This window comes from Dermacentor andersoni, chromosome 4, assembly GCF_023375885.2.
Source record: "Dermacentor andersoni chromosome 4, qqDerAnde1_hic_scaffold, whole genome shotgun sequence".
NCBI lineage: Eukaryota > Metazoa > Arthropoda > Arachnida > Ixodida > Ixodidae > Dermacentor > Dermacentor andersoni.
Window position 1 is genome coordinate 178,901,652 of NC_092817.1, and position 26,988 is coordinate 178,928,639.

Below are 26,988 nucleotides of genomic sequence, written 5' to 3' on the forward strand. Positions count from 1 at the left end.
CGGTTGGTTATCCTGCTAATATATTTAAAATAAGGTGTCTTAATGGCCGAATTAGAGCTATAAGCTACCATGCGCAATAAAACGGTTCAAGCAGCTATGACCAAATCTCGATTAAGAGTATTATACACAAAAAAATAATGTATTTCGAAAAAGCCTGGCTAGGTATCGATTCTTCGGGATTTGTCTGTCAGCCTCTTGATGTTTCCCAGTTGTTGAGTTACCTCGGCGAATAGCCACGGTACACCATATTCACAGTAAGGAATTCTCCAGGAAATCTGCTCGCAACGTTTGCGGTGTAGTACTGCCTTTTCTGTGTTAGTTTTGCATTGTACACTACTAGCTACGCATTGACTGTGAATTTATATCGGCCACATTTATAGGAATTTTATGTTGAACAATGTTGGTCAGAAACTGTCACTCTTGTGACAGTTTCTGACAGATTTTGTATGCCTCGCTGTAAGGTCCGATGTACGACTTTAGAAAAGTCAGTGCAGCTTCGGCTTCAAATGTTTGTAGCAACATTAAACCGACAATGTTCCAGAATTGAGAATCTAAAGCACGTCTTTTGAAATATCAATATGCCTTTTGCATGAAAAGTCTATAAGAACTTTATACCCGTTAAGTTTCAGAAATGAAATTCATGCGCCCCGTACATTTCGTGGCATCCGCAAGATGCCCACTCGCCATCAAATTGCGTTTGAAACTGTGCTCGGATAGGGCTCCTTACGTTACGATATGCGACTCCCGGTGCATGGCCGCGGCCGTAAAATCAAGCCCGATTTCGCGATGGTCGCACTGAAATGTCTTTGCGAGCATGAAAAGCACATTCTGGACAAAAGGCAGCATTATTTTCGGTACCGGGGTTTGTTTTGCTCAGCGGCGCATGACAGCACAAAAAATTTCGGGGGGGCTGTAGCCCCATAAGCCCCCCCCCCCCCCCCCCCATCTGGCTACGCCCCTGTTTATGGCACAATGTTTCCAATACAGTAGGAACACGTTACCTTAAGTGTTTAGTAACAAGATAGTTTTTTTCACAATAGGTAATCTTAACCGAAGCCGTCGCGGGTCCTTTTGATAATGTGTGACCACACTAGCCACCACGAACTCGTAGTGAAAAAACTTACTCCGTGAAGTAAGAAAAAATTAAGAATGTGCACCAACCAACCATCCATTCCCACTTATTCGTTTTTATTTCTTTTAACACTGACACTGCATGTTTCTTCGTCCATGTATTTGGTGAAATTGCGTAAAATATAGGCTTCAACTTTTTTCGCTTAGAGAATGGTCTCGCAATTTTTTTTTTTTTTTTGTGGTACACATCTTGGTATCTATTCTCTTGTGCAGAGGAACTACGGGGTCAGATCATCGACAGCGACAGCACGCACGTTCTCACAGACGTTGAATTGACTGAAAAAGTGAAGAAGGCAACTTCGGGCCTCGAACTTAAGGTATGCGGATAGCAGACATAAAATGTCTGAACGATGAAAGAACAAGTCTTTCTTAGAGAGGCATGGTTCCAGTACCTTCCCTTGGGCGGATCTCGGAGATATATACATATATACGCATATGGGAACATCTTTCGATCGTACGACTATAAGCGGGCCCCGCGGCTTACTTTCTGCTTGTTCATACATATGAATTTCTCTTGCAACGTAAAATTTATGTGGTGCTGCTTGGATCCATGAGATTAAACTTACATTTAGAAGTTCGTGGAGTGCATGAAGCCTGCTGCACGTGTGCCTCGCGTCGGCCCGATATCGTGCAATCTCTCGGATAGGCTCACGTGCCGTGATACGGACGTAAGCCGGCCATGGCTACACCGTGCACCCCCCCCCCCCCCCCCGCCTCTGGGAACACACGTCCGGTATTGCGCCATGTCCGTGATTGGCACACACATTCCTGTCACCTATACGGATTTTAGCCGAACAGACTTAGCGCTCGTGGAAAGGCATGCCCGGTATTGCACCACCTGGAGGATTGGTTCCCACTTTCCTGTAGCCCAAACGGACATAACGCGGCCACGCCCCCCCCCCCCCTCCCGCCCTGGTGCCCATACGGGGATGCATACAGAGGCTAGAAGTAAACAGCTTCGTTGTATTAAACCAATTCAAAGTCATTCATACTGCCAGATTCTTTTTGCTTTCAGTTAAGAATTATTGGGCCTAAGGGGCACTCAAGCTCTCCTTGTGTAGCATTTAATATGAGGTCCTTTCCCCAAAGTTGTTGGAAGTGCGAAATAACAGAATTTTAGTTTTAATGAGCCATCGATATAGATGGGTATTAGGTTAACTTAGTTCTGTGCGTCAGTTATTTTACAACTGTATTTACATCTCCCAGTTCAATCCGTAAAGGTACAAGATTTACCACGCAACGTATTCGAATGTAGCGAACGCGTCTTTAAGTGCTCAATATCCTCGTCCTAAGTGTTTTATTATCGCTTAACACTTTGCATTTGCAACTGTAGTGAAGAATATTACCTGAGACTGTTTCTTCCTACAAGTCATACATCTCTGATACTTATGCACCGACATAACAAGCACAGTCATTTGTAGTAACGCACCGAATGACTAATCAAAATGTGTAATTTATGCAGCTCTTATTCGCAATGGACACTGTAAGCGGATTTGTTTCTACGGCTTCCTTCAAAGACTTGGACAAATCAGCCTTCAGAGGGTGTCCTGTTGAAGATCCTCGTGAAGCGATCATCGTCGTCGTCTACACGTCAGGTACCACGGGACTTCCGAAGGGCGTGGAGCACACGCACTACAGCTTCGTCGCCAACTACTTCACTTCTAAGTACGCAGGGCTACTGTCATAAGGTTGAAGGTTCCGGACGTTGCATGTGCGTGGCCGACGATTGTATTATTGCTGGTAAAGTACCGGCACGCCGTGCTTAAACATTGGTGTATGAAGCATCCGTACAGATAGACTGACGCATAATTTTTTTTATTTCGAAAAGCTTATGTAAAATTCCTTTGTACTATTGAATACTGCACAAGCAACACAGAAGTGTGCTGACAGTGGGCGAGCCTAATTCAGCAGCCGTATTACGACAAAGCGACGACGCAAGTTACCAATGTAAGTTTATAAGAAATTTAAGAACTTGTGTTTGCCGTGTTGTGGCATATTAGCAAACAGTTTTATAACTGCGCGATCAAACGACCACAAAGAGAGCACACAGGTACAGGCGCCTGTCCTTGTGTGCACTCTCTTTGGTGGTTTGTTCCCGCAGTTATAAAACTATTTGCTAACCAATATGAGCAAGGCCTAGTGGCAGTCCGCCGGATTGCTGAACATTGAGACATATTCTTTTCTTCGACGTGGGAATGACACAGGAAAGAGCAGTTACAGACGCCCTTGAGTCTTGCTTTGAAGAGTAATGGGCACGCTAACAGACAAAGTGAGTCGCTGGTATTAATCCGGCAGCGTTAGCCGTGCCCAGTGTACTGTTGTAAAAGCTGCAGTCCTGTCGGAAATAGATGAGCAGGTGAAGAAGACCTTGTGCTCGGGTTCGGAACAGGCCGGGACTATCATGCCGAATTTGTCCTTGTTTGATGCTTCGATGCGTTGTTTGTCGTTGTTTGACGCGGCGAACACAACGAAATTGAAGAGCATAAAGAGACAAATTCACACGGAGAAATACGACTGTCGTAGAGCGGAGGCTGTGTCTATAGGGCAGTTCTTGATGGGAGCGCCTGAGTGGAGAAACGAAAGGTCAGCGCTGCAAGACAGACTGTTTTCGCAGAAGGTACCCATGGTTTCCGCAAGAGTTACAGAGCGGTTGAAAACGATGTTAAGGACTGCAGATAAGAAACTGTCGCCATCTAGAACTTGAGGTATGATAGCGAAACCGACCGGAGTGGTGCCTATGAGGCTGTGGGTGGAAGAACTCTAGAAAGCATAGCCGGCATGTTACATCGGGGACATCAGCATCAATTGGAAGTGCAAAATGACGGACGCTGGTTGCGCACGCCAACTAAAACACGGTTCTGGTAGCTGGCTATGCTTATACTGACGGTGCACAAAAACAAGAACAAAACAAATTAGTTGTGTTATAAATGTTCTCCGCAGAATTTCAGGCACGAAGTGGGGTGGTAAAACAGCATCCCTACTTCAAGTCCACTCAGCACTTGTGCGTCAGAGAATTGCTTAATCCGCCCCTATATTGCATAAATTATCTGCGACGACCTTCCATCGGCTAAAGCTGTTGCAGGCTCGGATATTACGAGTGTGCCTATGAGTCCCGCAAGCTACGTCCATTCACCTCACTATTGCAGAAGATCGGGAACCGCATTTCACGGTGATTCGCAGCCTGGAAACTTGCAGACATCTCTTCAGAATTTCTACTTAGCATTCTGCACATCCCTTTCTCTCTCTGATAGAGAACCGTGCGGATGCACAGAAACACGCCATGTTTCAGGAGCATAAATCACATCTCCCACGATCACTTTTTTTGGTACTCATACCTCTGCTACCCAACATGGCTTCTACAAGCGCCGAAAATAGAAACGTCAATCGAAGGGCTTAAAAATAAAAGCAACCTTTCCACATTAGCAGCAAAACAATTAGCGTTACACCACATATTTGACAAGTACCAGGAATCTATTCACGTCTACACGGACGGTTCAGTAACCAAAGAAAGTGCGACTGCAGCTTATGTTATACCATCCTTAGAGGTAGAGTACGCTTGTCGACTAGGATGCATGTAATCACCAACAATAGCATAATTAGTGGCGATTCTGCAAGCCACTCATTTTATGAAAAGACATGAGACACCAACAAAGTGGGTAATTTGCACGCACTCCTTATCGGCTTTAGCATGTCTTGAAGATATTGATGACAGCCAACCACATGCACGAATAACATATGCAGTACTGAACAGTTTAACTCAGGCTAATGAAAGCAGATATGAAGTGATATCACAATATGTACCGGCCCATGCTGGTATAGCAGGCAATGAATTAGCGGACTCATTGGTAAAACCAGCCCATAAAGATGCAGAAATTCAACCCATCCCTTTATCAACAATGGACACAAAACGGATATTGAGAGTACTAAAGAAAGAGTACTGAAACCGTGTATGTCAACACGGTTTGATAAAAACACTTAGGAATCAATTCTTTGCGAAGTGGACCCTCAGCTCAAATACCAGCTGGATGTACAACTTCGCAGAATTACTGAGACACTAATTCATCGGCTGCGCCTTGGGACAGCATACACCAAACATTTCCTATATCGCATCAAACGGCCTCCTTCCCAGGCTTGCTCCTGGGGCCACAACGATGAGGGTCTTCGCCATCCGCTCCTCTAATGCCCCACATACGAGATGCAAAGACGGCAGCTAGAACAAGAGCTACCAGCCATTGATCCTCACCGGCCTTTCTCACTCGCAAAATTCCTGGGCCCATGACCATCTAAAATAGCGCATTGAAAAGCATTGAACGCACTTGAACATTTTTATGAAGAAACAGGCATCCTTAACAAGTAAAGATATTGCACTGAATGAATAAACGATGTTACTATAACCTTCTTCAATTATTTGTAATTATTAGTGCTTGCATATGACATGTTATACATTGTTTTTTCTGTGCGTGAATTATTTTAATACTGTGTAAAATAATTCATCTGTTTATACGCACGTCGATGTCTACATCACGGCCTTCGTGTGTGTTTGTGGCTTTGTTTTTAAACTCATTGTGGTGTAATTTCCATTTGACTTTTATGATCGTATGTTCATGGGCGTAGATGACTGTGCTGATGATTTCTAACCATATGAAGTGATTTCTTTTTCATTTTCCTAGATATTTCTTTATATTGTTGTTTCCGTTATCAGAAAACGAGTAGCCGTCACAATTATAAGGTGACTACGTCCCTTTCATTCATTTTCATTTCAATAAAAACAAAGAACTTGTCGACGGTTGCGCCGCCGGTATAGATGCTTTTCGGAGCTGATACCGCAGATCAGCCCTCATTGCTGAGGTCTGAGCTGAGGTATCCGCGAATACCGTAACACCATCTCCATGAACGTTGAGTCGGTTAAGCTGGCTAAGTACAGTAAAGAGGAGATGAGCAGCCATGTCAGTCACCTCCGGGAGCTGTATTTCGTAGCTGCGCGAAACGTAGCGGCCAAGGTAGAACATTGAGATGGACTGACCGGTTAGCGGCGAAGAAGACCGGCTTCTTTGCAGTTTTGGCAAATGGTTGGTGGCGGGTGTAATGGTTGCTAGAACAGGGCGCATATATTTCACTTGAGGACGGCAACAAAAGTTATGGGACCTGCTTTGTTGACGAGGGTCAGTTTTTGAGCTCGAATGAATGCTAGCAGCCAGCTGCTGTAGCATTTGACTGCATGAGCCGCTCGTCACGAGTACATGTTGTGGTAACGGAGGAGGAGTGTTAGCACGTTGTTTCTCGGTTCAGGACGCCAACAAAAGTTATGAGATCTGTTTTGTTGACGAGGGTCAGTTTTTGAGCTCGAATGGATGCTAACAGCAAGCTTCCGTGGCATTTGACCGCAATGAGCCACTTGTCAGGAGTACGTGTAGTGGTAATGGACAGGGAGGGTTAGTTGCATTGAATCGAATAACCGTTTTGATAAAGCTTTGCGTTACATACATTGCAAACATCTGCGTTCTATATGCATAATTTTACCTCATCCTCCAAGGGAGCCGTGCTTGTGTAGGCAGTATTGGCAAACTCTGAAGTACTAGAAAAGCAACATTGACATTCCCTTTGCTAGGAGGGCAAAGAAAGGCCATGGTTCGATCGCGTCTAACTAACCGTTCTGTGATGTGACCCTTTATGGTGCTAGATGACACTCCTTACTTGAACAAGCACGGCCCATTCTCGTTCTTGATAGATCGAATGAGCAATTTGGCGCATAACAGCAGCATGCTATGGGATTTGGCGCGAAGGTACTGCGACGTGGAGTTATTGCTGCAACGTTGCATTTGTTTGTTAACACCGTGGTTTGTTTGCTGCCAGCTTCGTACCCTAAGGATGTTTTCCTTGGAATATCAGATAGCACTGAGGAGTACGGGAGCGTGCTATGCTATTAGAAGGCAACATTGGTACAGTCAAGCACATAAGGTCGGACGAAACTGTGTACCAAGGATGTCTAAAGAGCAAGCCTTGAATTTTCATCACGCGTATGTAATAAATTTGTAACAATAGGCCAGACAACTGTAGAAAGCAAACCTTCTTCCTTTTCAGACCATGCAATTCGTCCGACGAAAAAGATACTGTGCTCGCTTCAGCTCCTATCACCCACGTATCTGGGTTGTATCTTTCTTTGATGCCAGTGCTCGATGGATCAATGTGTGTACTAACGCAGCCAGGTATCAAGTTGCAGGAGATGGCCAAACTTGTCAAGGAGCACAACGTGAGTACTTTATCATGTGAAAAGAATATATTCTTTAACCAACCTACGTAAATAAAGTCGCACTTTCGCCCTAAAGGAAAAGCATAGATTGGGATAGCACATTAGTAGACGTAATAGTACTGCGGCAACCCGCAAGGTGGAGAGAAGTAATTAAATAAAGAGAAAATCAGACATCCACCCGTTCGTAGCAAATGCTACAAAGGAAACCAATATGGGTTCCTCGAAAGAAACGCCACGCAGGTGAAGAAAAATTCGCCCTTCTTCAACTGCGAGGCTTTTCTTTCGAGGAACCCGTATGGGTTTCCTTTGTAGTATTGGCTACGAACGGGTGGATGTCTGATTTTCTCCATATTTAATCATATTAGTAGACGCACAAACAAAGTGAGGGTAGTAGTTGGATAGACCGCATGTACTTGTAAGCACTCGCTTACAAACTAAATTTAAAAAAAACATGGTGTCAGCACGCACAGGTAAACATGCACACATTTCACTCGATGACCACGGACACTCGCTGTCAGTATGCTGTCGTTAGGAAGCACTACAGCAGCAGCGAGCGAAGCGGCATTCGTGCTGTTTATCGATTCAACGCAAACTGAGCGGCGAGAACCTTTTATTCTTATTATTTTTATTTTATTTTATTGTACCCTCCAGACCGAAGTATTACAGAGGGGAGTGAGTAAAAAAAACATACACAAGTAAATAAACAAAGCAGCAATAAACAACAAATTTGATTAGTTAATTGGATCCGGGAGTAACGATGTCTGCTAAGGCCGAACGAAACTGAGTTGTCCTTGATTGCGGCAACTGCGCCGGGAAGGTGGCTCCATTCATGAGAGGTCCTAGGAATAAATGATTCGTTACAGGTTCTGGTGCGGCACTGAATGATTCCAACCTTATGGCTATGGTCGATGCGAGAGGAAATGTAGGTAGGAGGCGATATTAGATTATCGCGTAGATACGAATTGTGGAAATATATTTTATGAAATAAATCAAGGCGAAAGCACTTCCGCCGGGCTGAGAGAGGAGCAAGCAGCAAAGAGTTTTTCATGGCAGTTACGCTTGATGTGCGGCTGTAATTGCTATGAATGAAACGCACGCTATTGTTTTGGATTAGTTCAAGTGATTGAGTAAGGGTTTCGAGGTGCGTGTGCCAGATGGATGAGGCGTACTCCATTTTACTCCTAATAAGCGTTTTGTATAGAATTAATTTTAATGATGTAGGAGCGGAAGACAAATTTCGGCGAAGATAACCTAGCATGCGATTAGTATTGTTAATTACGTTGTCGATGTGCAACGACCAGGAAAGTGACGAGGTTATGTGGACGCCTAGGTTTATATAGGAGGTTACGACCTCCAGGGAAGTATCATTAGGGTAATAGTTCGGTGGAGGAATATGGCTGCGAGTTACACGCATACATTTACATTTAGTTACGTTAAGTTGCATTAACCATACGTCACACCGATTAGAGATAGCGTTTATATCGTCTTGTAAGAATTTGTGATCACATTTGTCCGAGATTTCACGGAGGATAACACAGTCATCTGCGAAACGGTAAATATTAGAACTAACGTCATTAGGTAAATCGTTAATGTAAATTAAGAAAAGAAGAGGGCCTATAACTGATCCTTGGGGCACACCAGAGTCTACTGGATTAGATGGGGACATATGATTATTTAACACAACATACTGTGACCGATTAAAGAGAAAATATTCAAGCCACGCAAACAGGTGAGAATCAAGATTAAGTTTACTGAGTTTAAATAGAAGTAATTTATGACACACTTTGTCGAAGGCCTTGGCGAAATCAAAGAAAACACAGTCTGCGAAAGAACGTTTGTCGAGAATAAGATGAAGGCTGTGAGTAAAAGAAAGAAGTTGGGTTTCGCATGACATGTTTTTTCGGAAACCATGTTGTGCTTTTGTAAAAAACAAATTATTGTGTAAGTGCTTTGCTAAATGTGAGTACAGAATATGTTCAAGAACCTTGCAAGGAATGCTTGTGAGGGAAATGGGGCGGTAGTTGAGGGGCGAATGTTTGCTACCGGACTTATGAAGTGGGACCACCTTCCCGACCTTCCAATCCGCAGGTAGCCGATGGGTATCTAAGGATTGCTGAAAAATTTTCGAAAGCAGAATAGATGAATAAAGAACAGTATTTTTCAGGAATTTCGCGTTAACCAAATTAGCGCCAGGACATGATGACAACTTGAGACTTTTAATTACATTTTCGACCCCGAGTGGTTCAATGATAATAAAGTCCATAGGTGGGTAATTGCAAGACTCGAGAGATGGAAGCATAGGGTTACTACATACGATAAAGTTGTTACAGTACACAGAGTTAAGGATATGGGGACATACATATTCGGGTACCGGTTAACCAGTGGAATCAATCAACATGATTGAATTATCTTTGGAAGGGTTAATAATAGGCCAAAACTTTTTAGGGTCATTCGCAAGCATTGTGGGCAAAGTGTGTACTGGGAAAGTCTTCTTGGTAAGTTTAATAGCTTCTGTGTAAGTACTGTTTGCCTCCTTATAAGCGTCCCATTTCGACGCCAGTGAACTTTCATTCGCTATTCGATACAGTCGTTTTTTTTCGGTTTGAAAGCCTTTTTAATTTTGAATTGAACCAGGGTTTCTTAACATTGCAGGATATTACGCTTCATGGAATAAGCTTGTCGGTGAGCTCATGTATCTTATTTTGAAAACGGTCCAGTTCTCATCAACCATGCGATCATCAAATTGGCTTAGGAAATGATGAATAAAATTAGCTAGTTTAATATTAAAATCGTCAAAGTTTGCCCTATCGTAGCGGTAAATTTTTTTTTCAACAATTGGTTTTATCACAGGAGATAATATGTTGAAAGAAAGACCCATGTGATCGCTTAAGCCCGGTAAGCATCAACCATTAGTAACTATGTCAGGATGAGAGCATAATATTAAATCGAGGAGGTTAGCAGCGCTTCCCGAAATCCTCGTTGATTGTAATACTAATTGTGTTAGGGAAAACAAAGAGCAGAGGTCAAGAAAGTCGTTACTTTGCGAAGAAAATGGATAACAGTGCGGAGGTTAAGTAGTCCAGCATATGTTGCATATGTTGCAGTCCAGCATATGCACCTTTTGCATTGACATGCGGGGGTACTCCATGGATGAGAGATATAAACTGTAAAAATAAGCTTGCTCTGAAATGAATTAAAAGATATGGAGTAACATGCTGGCATCGCTAAGACTTTTTTTCGAATTACGTGAAAAGTTGAATAAGTAATTTTTTTTAGCAAACGTTTCAAATCTATGAAAATGCACTGGGTCATAAAACTAAAATATGAAAGAGGAATTCACGCTTACTAGAGAGCGAAAAAATCCGGATAGAAAGTTGGCTACAATTTTGAATCGTGCTCCCTGAAGTCTTAAGCATCACCGCCAAAAGAAGTCATGATGTGACTGCTTTTTGATGGTATTAGGGCACTACAAAAAAACCTACTTAAACCAAAACCTACTTAATTTGACCGAATCTAGATTCTAGGCTAACTCTCGAAATTCGGGATCTTAAGATAATATGATTTCCTCAAATGTAAGCCGAACCAAAAAAGGCCTTCCATCTTGAAAAGTGTGTAAATATGTGTCGAGATGTGGCACTTTTGCAAATCGACCCTTATAACGCAAACTTCATTTTTATCTCGTTCCACCGCGACCCAGTTCACAAGCTAATCTAAATAGACATGTCGCAAAAAATTGGCGTCTCACATTGTTCTGAGTGGCGCCTCAAACATTTATGGCCTTCTTCGCGATGGCTTGTATGATCACCGTACTTTAGGACAATCCCACTTCCCTTTGTCTCCTCATGAAAGCACCAACATTATTCACCTCGTGCCATCAACCTTTTTGCAGTTAGAAGCGTCTACCAGTTGCGGCAAATACGCACACATAAATTCAAGCCTACCCTCATGTTCTGTGTAGCGTTTTTTTTTCTAATGAAGACTGTCCATCATCGTCATCCACCATGTTTCCCTTTCTTTCCCACTTACCCTTTCGTAGCGCAGAGTAGCGGAATAGAGTAATGTACCTGCGACCATCCTCTCTGTCCTCCAATTATTTCCTCTCTGTCTCTTTATCTATCGACCAAGATTCCAAGAAATACAGCTCCGCTGTCGCGATTGTTATTTCTTTGTTTTGATAAAACAATTATTAAACTATTGCTAAAACTATTTATTTGATAAAACTATAAACTATTGAATACCAGAATCTTAGAAAGCACCAAACACTCGAATATTGGTGCTAAGCTCTAAAATAGTCGAAACTTAGAAAGTGCTGACGCTCCTTTCTCAGAGAAACTGATTCTACGAGAAGTTTTTTCTTTATCTTTAAGAGGCTCCACGCACCAAATATACATTTTCGTAAACAGCGCCTAACAGCATTCCTTCGCAGACTTCAGCTTTCCTTCGGTTAATTCCCTAACTGCACATACCAACGGCCTCTTTATGCTGAGGTACCGGGTCAACAACTTAGAGAAACGATCTTCAATACATGCCACAATTTTCTAAAGTCAATGTGTACGCTTTTGTTCCAGTAGTGTTCAAAACAAATAAAAAGACTGAGATAAAGATGCGCAATAATCTCATGAGTGTCACGTGGAAAGTACACGTGTTTCAATAGACAAGAACATGAGTAGTCTTAACCTATGTGCTATCCTTTTGAGAAACGCCACAAGATAAGCAAATTGCACGTGAATATAAGTAGCTTTTCACTCAGCTCGAACTCTTTAAGAGATACTCTTCAGTTAAGCGGATTTTAGCTCATAAAAGTGCTTTAACCTTCACATTCATTTTACTATGATAAGGTACTTTAATAGTTGCTCCATATTGTTAGAAATTGCCTGTAGCATATAGCTCAGTTCTAACATTTGAAATAAATTGCTCTATGAGGCGGCCATTATTTCTACGAGAAATCTAGATGCATAATTGATGCTTAACAATAACATACATAATAACCTAATTACACTAATTACCTGTATAAATAATTATTTACGGCAGATATTTCAATCTACGAATTCTCAGGATGACGCCTGTTTCGAAATTTGTGCCGCCAAACTTGCATACGAATTTATTGTTGTTCCACTTACATTTTAACGAAGATCCTGCTTTATACACTGCAGCACAAAAGTACCTGGGACAACACTGCGTTTCTTCAAACAGTTGGAAAATTACTGTCTTGATACTGGTGTAGCCCTGAAAATTATTTCTCCGTGGACAGCCTTGCGAACTCGCCAGCTATATTTTGTTTATTGAAGAAAGTGCCATACAGTCCTTAATCAGAACTTATTTATGTAATTAGGTTATTTTCTCAAATAATCATTTTGATTACTCTTAGAATTTATGGCCGCCTCATCGTGTAAGCTATCTGGAGAGTTAGAATTTGGCTATCTGCCACAAGGAAATTTGAGAACTTTCGTTCAGGTAATAAGACATGGTATTTTGTAGCTGGTGAGATCGCTTACCGATTATCACTGACTTCCATGTACACAGGTTAGCATCATGCGAACAGTAGGAGATATTAGCAGTTTCTTTATTTTGAGCATGCAATCTGAACGCCAGAACTCCAACATAAGATACACCAGAAGGATTGTGAATTCAAATCAATTGGTTAGCCGCAGAGCGCATAATAAGTTCTAATGGATCACCGCAGTACTAAGAAGAAGGAGGGCGTTTTCTGCAGAAAAGCAATTTATTGCGTCAGAAGCGAAATCAGTTTTCCTTATTTTAATGCGGACGCCCTTCTAACGCCGTTACCGTGAGCGCAATCGCTTATGCATCGCTTCTGCATTGTGAGGTTATCAGCTTTCGTCCAAATAATTCACGTGCTAGAGAAACACAAATGTTCACCCGCGGTTGCCAGTCGACACCAAAATAATGTGCAGTTTGAGCAGCACGAGCCCTGAGAAATTGCGCAATATTCATACTTCACAGCCTAGGCGTTTCATTGCGCTGCTCTCAATGGGTCAGCGGTAACGTAGATGCCTGCATTTGGCGCTATCAGCAGGCCGTACCGCTGCGAACTAAGGTGACATCGACGCTTTGAAGATCCCACATACCTTCTTTAAAACATGCCGAGGGGCTCTCGTAAAGCCGGATAATTGGCCAAGTTCTGCCCGTTTCTGCAGAAACTATTTGGAGAGTAGCACACAGTAGGGGGAATATAGATCAAACTTATGCACGCTAGTAGGTTTTTGCCATTTCAAAGGTCATACTATCTGCTTGAATTCACTGCACTGGCACACATGTTTGCCGCCGTCATGAATTTCTTATAACGACGACGGAAAAGGCTCCGGCATCAGTGTTACTAACATTCATACACACGCTGATATTAATGCTTTAGCATTCCTTGGGTACATCACATACTTAAGGTAGGACATCTGTCTAGGTGTCTATGTATATATCTAACCGTTTTGCTGCCTACCTGGATCACGGGTAGTGTGGTCGGATTGTTACCGCATCGGGCAGGTGTTTTGATGTAAAACGGTTGGAAACAAACCACCTGTCAAATTGCGTAATAAATAAGTGCTAACGGTGCACATACGCGCCTATCTTCAACGAATCTGTTTCACGTCGACATGCTTAAATGTAGACGGGGGACTATGTAGTCACCGCTGTTCGAAGAAACTCTTACGCCTAGCCGTGTGCCACTCGATCTGTGCCCGTCTTCAATGAACATCTTTGATGCCAACTTGTGTCAATGGAGGTATGCGCCATTAAGCGTGTGCTGCTCTTCAGTGAACTTCTTTCACGACAACTTGGGTAACTAGGTGTGTTCCATGAGGCCTGGCGAATTGGTGGGCTGTAAATACAAATCAACAGGGTACGTGTCACTACTCAATGAAGGTCTCGCCAGTTTGGGTGATTGAGTATATGCAACTCTGTGTTCGGCTAGAGAGGGAACAGTTACATGCCTTCGCAGGCACCGGCCTGTCATGCTTCTTGTCTTGGAGGCAACCCGCGGACTTCTCGGCAGTGCAACTAGGTGGCGCAGCGTGCTCAGAAAGAAGCATGAGACACGAGACCGGTGGACGCATGACGCGTTTCATAACGTTCCAACGCACCGGCGCGCCATGCATTTAGGAGGTCACGCGCAGGCTTCGCAGCGGCGGCGTTAGTTGGCAGCGAGTGTTTCTTTGAAGGCGGGAAAGGGGATTTTCGTTGCATTATATTCATCGTTCATAGCTCGTTTCGGCGGTGGCAATACGTTGTGTCGCTATATTGATCCATTGCTAACGTATTACCGTCGGCAGTCATCGTGAGATGTGTTCTGCCGGCATTGAGGTTCCATCATTGGTATTGACAAGCTTGGCAGAGATGCTGACATTTCTTTGCTGGGCATTCTTTCCTGTTTTTTATTTATTAGAGAAAAACAGCCGGAAGTCCTAACTACAGTCCATCCGCAACAATTTGTAATTTGAATCTACATGGCCCGGTATATTTAAAGCTAAGGTACGGCTTGCGAAGTGGCTCCGACAGATTTATATCATGGGTCACTAGAATATTTTTTTCACTACTTGATGGGCGTAGTTAACACTTTCTTGTATGCACATCGAACATAGTCAGAGACCTTTATGAGTATCCGAAGATATTAAAAATCGAAGGACCGCTTTAAAACGTGGCGGAGCGCCTATGCACTACAATTCCGAAGCCACGGTTGCTAGTGATTCGTGCTCTTACAACAATAACAAACGCGTTTTTCATTGCGGTCTCATTTTGCTTAAACCTTAGGTTATTTTCTTAAACTGTAAATTCACTGATTGTCGGTTCCAAGCGTTCTCTTCAAATGAAAAAGATACCACGGATTCGCCTTTACAAGTTATGTCTTCGCACTTCCACTATGATTCTTGATATATAAAGGCCTACAACGAATTTCGTGTCCATGTTTCACCTTCTGTCGCCACCCTGCACTTTTCCACGCAGACCACTTCCATGTTCACGTTCCCAACCCGACTTCACGCTCTCATAGAGGAGATGCTGCGTACTGGAGAGCGGCTCAACAGCTTTCGTCGCATCGGAGTTGGTGGAGGCGCACTTCCGCAGGCAACGTATGACGCCGCTTTCAAAGCTTTCGCTAACCTTGAGTGCATCGTCAACATGTACGCAATGACGGAGAGCGGCGGCCTCGTCTGCTCGCCTTCCATGCGGAGTGCGAAAGGAACCGACATGGGATTTCCCGCCGTCATGACTGAAGTCAAGGTATTTAACATCATTTTGAGCCGCACAGCTCTTATACTAGGAATGAAACTTACTGCCAATTGTGTAGATGAAAGGGAGTGCGAATTTCATACGTTTGAAATGTTGGCACATGGAATTACGTTGTCAAAGAACGTAATAATTTGCTTTACCTCGGCAGGTTTCATATTCCGAAGCGAAGCTTAACTTTTCATACTCCTCTTCGGTTTTGCCTAAAATCATCGTTTCTCGCACCGATTAAAGATGAGCATGGCTGGGGCAGTCGGTTTCTCTCCTTGACTCCTCAGCACTGTGCTGTAACTACCCGCTGTGGTTGCTAAGTGGATATGGTGTTGTGCTGCTAAGCACCAGGTCGCGAGATCGAATCCCCGCTCTGGCGGCCGCATTTCGAAGGGGACGAAATGCGAGAACACCCGTGTACTTATTAAGGTGCCCGTTAAAGAACCCCAGGTGGTCGAATCTTCCGGAGTCCCCTACTACGGCGTGCCTCATAATCAGAAAGTGGTTTTGGCACTTAAAATCTCATAATTTAATTTTGAACGTGCTGTGGCTAAATAATAAATACACGAGCCAGATGATGGGTTTATAATATTGCCACGTTGTAGTGACGCTAAAGAACACCGTAGCAAAACTGTGTCTGGTTGCTTAGTAGCTATGGTGTTTCATTTCATTTCATTTATTAACACTGTTACCCATTTTTGGCCCGTTACAGAGTGCTATATATTTTGCAATGCAGTAAATGCATTGGCAATCACAGCCTTGGACACATGTAGATACAGAATAAGTACAGAATAAAAGAAACAAGCTGCGATTCACAACAAAATACAAATGCGGTAGTAGAAGCACACACAGGAACATTCATATTTCCGTGTAGGTGAAATTATCTACAAACGAGCTGTCGTGGTTATTTTGGTAGGTCAAGGTAAAGGTGTATTGATTTTTCAAACAAACTAACAGAGTCTGCTTGCGTTATGTGCTGCGGCAACGAGTTCCATTCTTCAATTATTCCTGGGAAGAATGAATATTTGAATGTGTTGATCCGAGCTTGGAGGGTTGTAAGTTGTTGATTGCGACTGTTCCTTAATGTTCGGACCGAGCGCTTCGTTATGTGCAGTCCAGTTAAAGAAGTTCATGTTAAAGAAGTTACCCCGCAAAAGATAGAGGAACTCAAGTCTAGACTCTTCTCCGCTCTAGCAGTGGGGGTAATTTATGTTCTGACAACATCCCCGAGACTGAATACATGGACTAACATCTAGACAGAATAAATCTAGCCACCCTTCTTTGTACTTTTTCAATCCTTGCTATCTGGTTTTTCGTGTAGGGGTCCCACACGATACAGCCATATTTCAAAGTTGGAATTACAAGTGTAAAATAGGCGGTTAGTTTCGCTGTCGTGGCTGCCTGCCCTAGTTTCCGGCGTAAACACACACATTTCTCTCGGCTGCACTACATCAGCTATGAATGTGCCTATCCTAATTTAAATTTTCACTTATCGTTATGCCTAGATATTTAAAGTAGCTTACTTTCTGTAATTTGTGTCCTTCGATTTCGTATTCAAAAGGAAGAATACCTTTAATTTTGCTTGTTATTCTTATAAATGACGTTTTGCTATGATTCGTTTTCATTTTCCATATTGTGCACCAGTCATGGATACTACTTAATGCCGCGCTTAAGGTAATTTGATCTTCTTTGGATGTTATATGTGAGTAAAGCAGGCAATCGTCTGCGAATAACCGTACCTTAAAGGGAAGCTGAAAGGTTTTCCAGAAGAAATGAGTGAACATCTGTACATAATGGTTTTCAACCCTCCGAATTCCAATTTCGTATCAAAATTGAGCGAAAGAAAGCGCAAATATATTTTATTTTGACGAAAAGTGCAGCAGTGGACACGCCCAGCTCGCGCGTCTCGTTCCCGCCTGTGATTGGTCGGGCGCCTCGCGACGTCAACACTAGTAACCGACCGCTGCCGCTACACATGAAGCGCGGTGCCAGGTAGTTTGGTGCTGTTTTTCTGAGACGGTAATGGAAAATTTAGAGAGACTGCGTTTTTCTGAGGAGTTCGGCGTTACTCCCTACATGTACGAGCCGATTGCCAAGAGCCGGCCTCTCGAAGAAGAAAACGATGCTGGTGCGAGCAGTGCTTTCGACGCGAACAAAAGCAAAGTCTTAGGATCTCCTCGTGTTGGAAATGCTCTTTGGTGAGTATGTTTTTTGCAAAGCGATCTAGTGATCTCGCCGATCTTTGGCCGATCTAGTGAGCTCGTTTCCTGTCAAACAACTATAGTGTTGTGTTCCTGCATGCCTCCTCGTGGAACGTAAGCGGGGATGTGGTCGTCGGCATTTGTGCGCTGTCCAAAGCTGTCGGCAATCTACAAAGATGGTTTAAACGCGTGAAAAGCTTCCCGGTTCATGCAGTACGTGTAGTGACCGTCATCTGTTGACTACCACGTTGACTACCACTCACGTTGATTACCACTCACGTTGACTACCTCGCACGTTGACTACCACTCTACATACACGCAGACGCACCAACAAAGGAATGCAGGGTCGATCGAAGCAGATTACGATGGCACGCACGCAGAAACAAGTGCGGTCAGGCACGGTCGCGGACGCTGCGAAGGAACGAAACACTAGAGTTGACGTCACAACACCGCGGTTTCCGGTCTCCGCTCGCATCGTCAGCGTCAGCAGCAGCGCGCGGCATTCGACGGGGGGCGGAGCTACAGCGCAATTTCAACCCACGATTACGTCGCTCCTAATTGAAAAAAAAACCCCAAATTATACCTACATGGTTCATAAGGTTCCCGCATCCGTATATGAGCGTCTTATTGAATTCGACAGACTCTTCAGCTTCCCTTTAACACCTGAAGAAACTGTCTCTGCAATGTCTTTGATATAACACAGAAATAAGACACCTGATAAAACACTCAGAATGCCGGATTTCGCTCTGTTGATTTCCACATACTGCGTTTTACTTTACTGCGTTAGGCTGCCAAGCGCGAGATCGCGCGATCGTATGGCGGCCACGGCGGTCGCATTTCCATGGGGGCGAAATGCGAGAACATCTGTATATTTCGATGCAGGTACACGCTAAAGTACCCCATGTGGTCCAAATTCTGGAGTCCCGCACTACGGCGTGCACCATAATCATATCGTAGTTTTGGCACGTAAACCTCCATAAGTTTTGTAAAACTTTGACTGACGAAACTGACTCTTTACTAGTCGAACTAGTGCCCCATAAGCGACATTTAAGGCACAGCGATAGCTGCGGACACAGTTGGCTATTGTCAAAAGTTTGATTTGCGGGTCGTCCAGCTCGTCATTGTGCAACCTAGTGCCTTCAGTAGCTTGGTATATGATGTGTGTTGATTAGCGAAAATGAAAAAACAAAAACTAAGCGAATTCAAGTCTTAGTAGAATACATTTAGGTGCCCGTTGCCTTGTCTTGGGCAAGGGTAGCCGCTAAAGCGGGCGAGCTTTGACCGACCTCTACACCTTCTTTCAAATAAGTTCTCTCTCAGTGGGACAAACCTTCTTGTAGTAGAGGGATATTGAAAAAAAAATTTAAATTATGGGGTTTTACATGCCAAAACAACTTTCTGATTATGAGGCACGCCGTTGTGGAGGACTCCGGAAATTTCAACCACCTGGGGTACTTTAACGTGCACCTAAATCTAAGTACACTGGTGTTTTCGCATTTCGCCTCATCGAAATGCGGCCGCCGTGGCCGGGATTCGATCTCGCGACCTCGTGCTCAGCAGCCCAACACCATAAAGAGGGATATTGGCTAGTGAACGTTTCTTTGCAGGGTTGAAGGGCCAAAGACGGTAGAGTGAGCGCTCACTCGGTCGCCATAGGATGTGCTTTCGTTGCCGCCATGCGCTGCCCATCACTTATGAATAAGCAGAGTTTTACCTTGCCTGCTCACTATAACTTTGGCTAGACAACTTCCAGCACTGCATGGAATCGGCATATTCTTTCAGCGTAATAGGAGGGTGTTATAGATAAAGGTTGACTTCCAACTTGTATTCATCCTTTCGCACTTAAACTGTAATCAACTTGTGCGCGCCGAGCATTCACAAAGCGCGTTCTTATCCAGTGTCCCATCTGCATCCACTTGGGGGACCTTTATGTACACAAATTACATTTGTCAGATATTAGTCCTTAAGTGCTGCACTAATTGAGTTGTGGCATTGTCACGTACCTTCTACACGTGATTCAATTGCTTTTCACAGGTAGGTCACAAAACCTGCTACCATTCTAGCGATAATCCCATTACACTGACTGTAAAGTGAACAAAAAACCTTAATCATCGATGTTTCCTAAGAAGGTAATTTCAAGGCAGTTTTACGTGGTCTTAACCTGGACTAGGTAATCTGAAGTAATCTGGAATCTGAATCTGGCAACGTTTAACGCTAGAACGTTATCTAGTGAGGCGAATCTAGCAGTGCTATTGGAGGAATTAGCGGGCGACAAATGGGATATAATAGGGCTAAGTTAGGTTAGGAGGACAAATGAAGCATACACAGTGCTAAAGCGGGCACGTCCTGTGATACCTGAGCTTGTCAGAGAGACGATAACTAGGAGTCGGATTCCTTATTAATAAGCATATAGCTGGTAACATACAGGAATTCGGTACCATTAAGGAGAGGGTGCCAGTTCTTGTTGTAAAAATAAATATGAGGTACAAATTGAAGGTCGTACAGGTCTACGCGCCTACATTCAGTCATGATGACCAGCAATTCGAAAGCTTCTATACTGATGTGGGACTTCAATGCCAGGGTAGGCAAGAAGTAGGCTGGAGACACGTCAGTACACAATATGGCATAGGTTCTAGGAATAATAGGGGAGAGTTATTATTAAAGTTTGCAGAACGTAATAATTTGCGGATAATGAATACCGCCTTCCGCAAGCAGGATAACTAAACGCGGACGTGGAGGCGCCCTAATGGCGAGACTAGAAATGAAATGGAATTCATACCCTGCGTTAACCTTGGCGTCATGCAAGGTGTGGACGTGCTCGGTAAGGTGCACTGCCATGACGATAGGATGGCAAGGTCTCGAATTAACCTAGATGTGGGGAGGGAACGGAAGAAACTCGTACATAAGAAGCCGATCAATGAGTTAGTGGTAAGAAGGAAAATAGAGGATTTCCGGATAAATCAACAGAACAGGCATTCGGCTTTAACTCATGAAGAGGTCTTTGTGTCTAAACAATGAACGACAATCATATGTGCATTATTAAGGAGTGTGCAATGGAAGTAAGCGGTAACTTTGACAGGATAGCTGTTAGCTATCACAGGAGACCAAGGATCTGATTAAGAAACTCCAATGTATGAAACACTCTAACTCTACAGCTAGAGTAGAACTGGCAAAATTTTCCAAGTTAATCAACAAGCGTAAGACAGCTGACATAAGGAACTATAATATGGAGAGAATTAAGCATGCTCTCAGGAACCGAGGAAGCCCAAGAGCAGTGAAGAAGAAACTAGGAATAGGCAGGAATCAGATGTATGAGCAAAGAGACAAAGCCGGCAATATCTTTACTAATTTGGATACGATAGTTCAAGTTCCTCAGAAGTTCTATAGAGATTTGCGCAGTAACAGTGGCATCCACGTCGATAATGGAAGAGGGAATATTCTAGCGGAATTTGACATCCCGGAAGTAACGTCGGAAGAAGTAAAGAAAGCCTTGGGAGCTATGCAAAATGGGAAGGCAGCTGGGGAGGATCACGTAACAGCAGATTGGTTGAAGGATGATGGGCAGATTGTTCTAGAAAAACTGGCCACCATGTATACGCAATGCCCCACGACTTTGAGCGTACCGGAATCTTGAAAAAACGCCAACACAATCTTAATTCATAAGAAAGGGGACGCCAAAGACTTGAAAAATTATAGACCGATCAGCATAGTGTCCGCTGCCTGGAAAGTATTTACTAAGGTCATCGCAATTAGCATCAGGAACATCTTAGACTTCTGTGAACTAAAGGACCAGGCAGGATTCCGTAAAGGCTACTCAACAATCGACCATATTCACACTATCAATCACGTGATAGAGAAATGTGCGGAATATAGGAAGCCCTTATATATAGCTTTCATTCACTACGAGAAATCGCTTGATTCCGTCGAAACGTAAGCTGTCATACAGGCACTGCGGAATCAGGCTGTAGACGAGCCGTATGTAAAAATACTGAAAGGTATCCATAGCGGCTCCACAGCCACCGTAGCCCTTCATAAAGAAGGCAACAAAATCCCAATAAAGAAGGGCGTTAGGCAGGGAGATACAATCTCTCCAATGCTATTCATAGCGTGTTTACACGAGGTGTTCAGAGACCTCGATTGGGAAGAATTGGGGATAAGAGGTAATGGAGAATACCTTAGTAACTTGCTATTCGCTGATGATATTGCCTTGCTGAGTAATTCAGGGACCGATTGCAATGCGTGATCACTGACCTGTGCAGGCAAAGTACAAGGATGGCTCGAAAAATATATCTGCAGAGAAGTATACTAATGTTTAACAGCCTAGTAAGAGAACAGCAGCACTGGAAGTGGTTAGGGAATATATCTACTTAGGGAAGGTAGTGACCGCGGATCTGGATCATGAGACAGAAATTGAAGAATAAAAATGGGCTGGGGTGCGTTTGGGAGGCATTCTCAGATCATTAACAGCAGGTTGGCATTATTCCTCAAAAGAAAAGTGTATAACAGCTGTGTCTTATCAGTACTCACCTACGAGGCAGAAAACTGGAAGCTTACAAAAAGGGTTCTACTTAAACTGAGGACGATGCAACGAGCTATGGAAAGAAGAATGGTGGTTGTAACGTTAAGAAACAAGAAGAGAGAAGATTGGTTGAGGGAACAAAGGCGAGTTAATGACATCTTAGTTGAAATCAAGAAAAAGAAAATGGCATGGGCAGGGTACGTAATGAGGATGGAAGATAACCGATGATCATTACGGGTTACGGATTGAATTCCCAGGGAAGGGAAGCGTAGCGGAAAGTTAGGTGGGTGGTTGAGATTAAGAAGTTTGCAGGGACAGCATGGCTACAATTAGCACATGACCGGGGTAGTTGAAGTATTGGAGAGGCCTTTGCCCTACAGTGGGCGCAGCCAGGCTGATGATGATGATGGTGATATACTTGGTCTATTCTGTTCCGCGTTGAGCAGCAAAGGCTCCTCTGACCCAAAAATTAAATCGCTCATTATAGACTAAGCGGCCACGACTTCAATTCAACTCTCGGTGATTACTTTCAAAGTTGTACCTTACAACTGAAGCAAGTAACCTTTACTATTTTGTACATGGAGAACAGCATGTTCAAGACGTAATAGTCACTTTATTTGCGCGTTGAAAAGAAAACACTATTATAGCCAATAAGAATTGAATATTCTAAAGCATGAAATGAAAATGAGACACTGTGTTTCAGCTCAAGTTTGTGGAAGGGTCCTAAGCTACGTCGAACGTATGTGCGAACAATCCACTTCGTCGCTTTAAATGTTGACGGAATGGCGGATCCATAAGGAGAGCGTTCATCCGCAACCACTTTCCGTAAGACTTCACTCGACTTTAAGAATAAAGTGGTTAAAGTACAAATATGCATGTCATACACGTAATTTCCCGTCATCGCATGTGTGAGCTAAGAACGTGAACAAACATGAAAGAAACGTAGGTGCCATAGCGTATTTCAATAGCAATCAGTGCTAGCGCGGCACGTGTCAAGCTACCCTAATGACAGAGGCGTTTAGAGGGGGCACTAGGACTTAAATGTGTTATAGGACTACATGTTAGAATTGAATGCACGTAAAGCTCACAAGAATCGACCTTCCAAAAAACAAAATGAAGAAGAAACAGTGCGCGTATGAACCAACCGACGTTGTGGCAATGGTTATTAAGGCAACTGGAGAGCAAGCTCTCGCTCAACAAGCTCAACAATTCAACAAGCTCTACTGTAAGTTACTCTAAATATCTGCAGCGCTTTTTTTTGTCGAAACTACTGCACGAATCAAGTAACTGACAGAAATCTGGCGGTGGCGCATCGATAGAGATAGAATGCCATGTTGTAGACCCGAGTTCGATATCCCCTATCATATTTTTCTTTCTCTTTTTATTTTTTTCGTTTCCTTTTTTTCGCAGCACATTGTATGACATGACGGACGCCCTTTCGCCACATAGACCTGATAAAGGCAATGAGATCAAGCAGCGCGTTTTTTCGTGCATTTATTCCACCATCGGGCCATGTGTATTGTTAGCTTTATTGCACTGTTTACACAATGTTTATTCCGCTGTTACATGTGCTCTGTAGCGCAAGTAAGGATGGTGCAATAGACTGAAACGCATGACCCGATGGGTGTAGCTGTCCTGGACCAGCAAGGTGACCTTGTTTCGTGTAATCTTGTTATATTTGGGAGACGAAAAAACTTGCCGACACGTGAGGAAAACTGCCGCAGACAAAAATTCACAGTTTCCGCCGAAAGGTGAATCATTGATTGCGATACCAAATTAGCGGCGAGCTATACAAAGTAGGGATGGTTGTTTTATCGCCTATATTCTTGTATGCATTCGCATACTAAGTTAAGAAGAATGGTATCACTGGCGCACAAGCAATCATGAACACATCTCACTCGATGACCGCGGAAACTGACCTTCGTGCTGTCTCTTGCTTCAACGGGAAGAAATCGGCACAAACACAGCGCATACGAAGCTATCAGCACTCGGCACGCTTCCCGCCGCAACTTATGGCGGCTACGCACCATATGTAGAAGCCGCCAAAGTAGAATACACCTCAACAAGCACATGTCCTTAGCAAAGTTCAAACGAACCCTCTACTCGCGCGACCAGTGCCCTACAACTTCGATTGGCGTAGCACAGTTCACTGCCTCAAGTGTCCGGAGATAAGGGCACATGCATAAAACATTCTGTACTCATGTAACACTGCCATTACCTCTCCTCATTTTCCTTACTCTTCCCCTCCTTCCTGGGGTGCTTGGCTCCACTGGGACTCGACGGGTCAACAACGGGCCTTAGCGGAGCAAGCGTTCTACGGTACTGGGTCTTAGTGTTGGCCTTAAATAAAGTTTGTTCCTCCTTATCTGTCAGCCCCTTTCTTGATTTTGTGAGAATGGCGGTATTTTTACGACCACATAGCCGGCTACAACCGATTAATGGTTTTGTGTGCGATCGTCATCGGGTCCCAATTACGGTATATCTAGCGTGCATGTGAACGGGCAAGAGCTGCGCAGGGGATCGAGTTTTCTCAGTAATGGCAAGGTAGTCCACTGTCCGGCAGAAATGCCGTCAATAAGCCGAGATTTCGTGGAAACATTCTCGCAGCTAGTGTGGTGGCCACTTGCAGTAGAAAAGTTGAAGACATCAAGGCTGATACTCAGAGCCTAACATAGGGAGGCTAGATGACATGTGTCTTTGAGCAAGCCTATTCCCTTGCGTGTTGTAAAGCGTACCATTTTTTCCACCAATACCGTATGTTTCACGAAGGTTGTGCTGTTGTTTGCAATGGTGTAAACACGCATGTCGGATTGGCTGGTTTGCGACTTTTTGTACAACTGAGGGTTTAAAAAGTCATGTTTTCGCTGTGTTGGGAGAGCGTAGGTTCGGGCTTCGACCCGGACAGACGCCCTGGCGTTCGATTAAAGCGTCTCTTTACGAGACAACGGCTCTTTCTTCGCGCTGCCACCGTGTACTCGACTGGTCGAGGGGCTCCAACTTCGAACCTTAAACACCTTCGCCCCCTTACTTGTGTTGAAGCTAGCAGAGGATAAAGGAAAATGAAATTAACTAACATGATTCAAGAAGCTACGGCTTTTGTTGTCGCAGACATAAGCATACCAATCTGCGTGGGTTAAAGAAGTTGCTAAAGAGAAAGTTTGGGGGCTTTTGCTCCTGGACTATCTGACGTCACCTAGGGAGTGCGTAAAAATTTCTTTGCTCGTGTCGTATGCGTTTGTCCCTAGATCTAACGGCATTGCAGAGTGCAGTCGAGTTTGTTTTCGCTCCAATGCTAACTGCCGGCATGGTGAAGCAAGTGAAGCAGCGGGCACTGCCGCTTCATTTGGTGAGCGCTATGTGTAAAGCTACGTTGGACGTATGCGAATTCCAGAAGGTGAAGGTATGTAGCAGTCTTTCTCGCGCTTAAGCGCTTGTGCTGAGTTAGTCACACAGGGTTATAGCTTTCTCGCGCGTTATGGTGTTCTGCTTTTACACACACACACACACACACACACACACACACACACACACACAGCCATAGTTCTCCGTCACCACGTTGTCGCTCGCTTTCCCCCTTACGTCCTCGCCAGTAACCTAGCGAGGAAAAGTAGGTGCTGCTCTTCTGCAGACATGAACTGTAGGCCTCGCGATTTTTTCAAGACCTGCACAGTCGCCACACAATTTCCTGGACGTTTTGATCGAAAGAACCACTGCAACTGCGCTGATTAATACGGGGGCTGCAGTTTCGGCTATATATGAAAATCTTTGTCGTAACCCCCCACAAGGTCACAACGCCGTTGTCTGGTGTGTTTTTACGCACCGCGACTGTGCAGCCTATAGCTACGCTTACTCAATGTACCCAAAAGATAGTCATTGCCGGCATTGTCTAAGTTGCTGAATTTTTCATGTTGTCTTCATGTTCACATGACATCATTCTCAGCTGGGACTTTTCACACCATCGTGCAATCACCGACTGTGCCCTGGTCGCAGTGGCGCTTTTATCGCTTGCCGATGATACGCTGCCTCACGCTTCTGTAAATAAAGCTGCCAAGCTCATCGTTGTGTCCGATACGGACACACAACCCGAAAAGTCAGTTCTCGTGCCCGTCTTTTGCTCCACAACGCCAGACGCTACAGTAACATTTAAACCGTCACCTTTTTTTTACGTCGAAAGGCTCTATGCCTCCCGTTTGTTTTCCGCAACACTGTATCTATATTGTCCGCTATGTTTGTGTATAACCCGTCTCAATACCCTGTGACCTTACGGCGCGGAGACTCACTAGGTCGTGCTCACCCCCTTGACCCGCTTCACATTGATCCGCTTCACGACACGCCCAGTTGTCAAACGTCAAATATCGTGGCCCCAAAAGGAAAATTCATGATTGATAGTAAGCCTCTAGAGTGCATGCTACAACACCTTTATCTAGGCCAAATATTCACAGGGGATCTGATTATAAGAAAGAAATTTATAGAAGCATAAACGTCCCAGTAATTTTACAGCTTTTTTGGAACAAGAAGTGTACAGTGATTGTCTTGTATGGTTTCTACCGTATGTGGCGGAAACTTGGAGGTTAAGGAATCCTGAGAAAACGTTCATGAACGTTAAAAGAATGATACAATGAAAAATATTTGACTGATATTACCCTAAGAAAGAGAAAAAT

General features: G+C 43.9%; 1 protein-coding gene across 2 annotated transcripts in view; it reads left to right on the top strand.

Moving 5' to 3' along the window:
• Positions 1–26,988, top strand: part of LOC126531931 (uncharacterized) — a 110,158-nt gene that overhangs the window by 43,989 nt on the left and 39,181 nt on the right. For both annotated transcript variants that reach the window (XM_050179652.3, XM_072287984.1), the window contains exons 3-6: positions 1,345–1,448; positions 2,594–2,796; positions 7,213–7,381; positions 15,335–15,610. In XM_050179652.3, the coding sequence (XP_050035609.2) occupies positions 1,345–1,448; positions 2,594–2,796; positions 7,213–7,381; positions 15,335–15,610 (752 nt within the window). The remainder of the gene's footprint in view (positions 1–1,344; positions 1,449–2,593; positions 2,797–7,212; positions 7,382–15,334; positions 15,611–26,988) is intronic.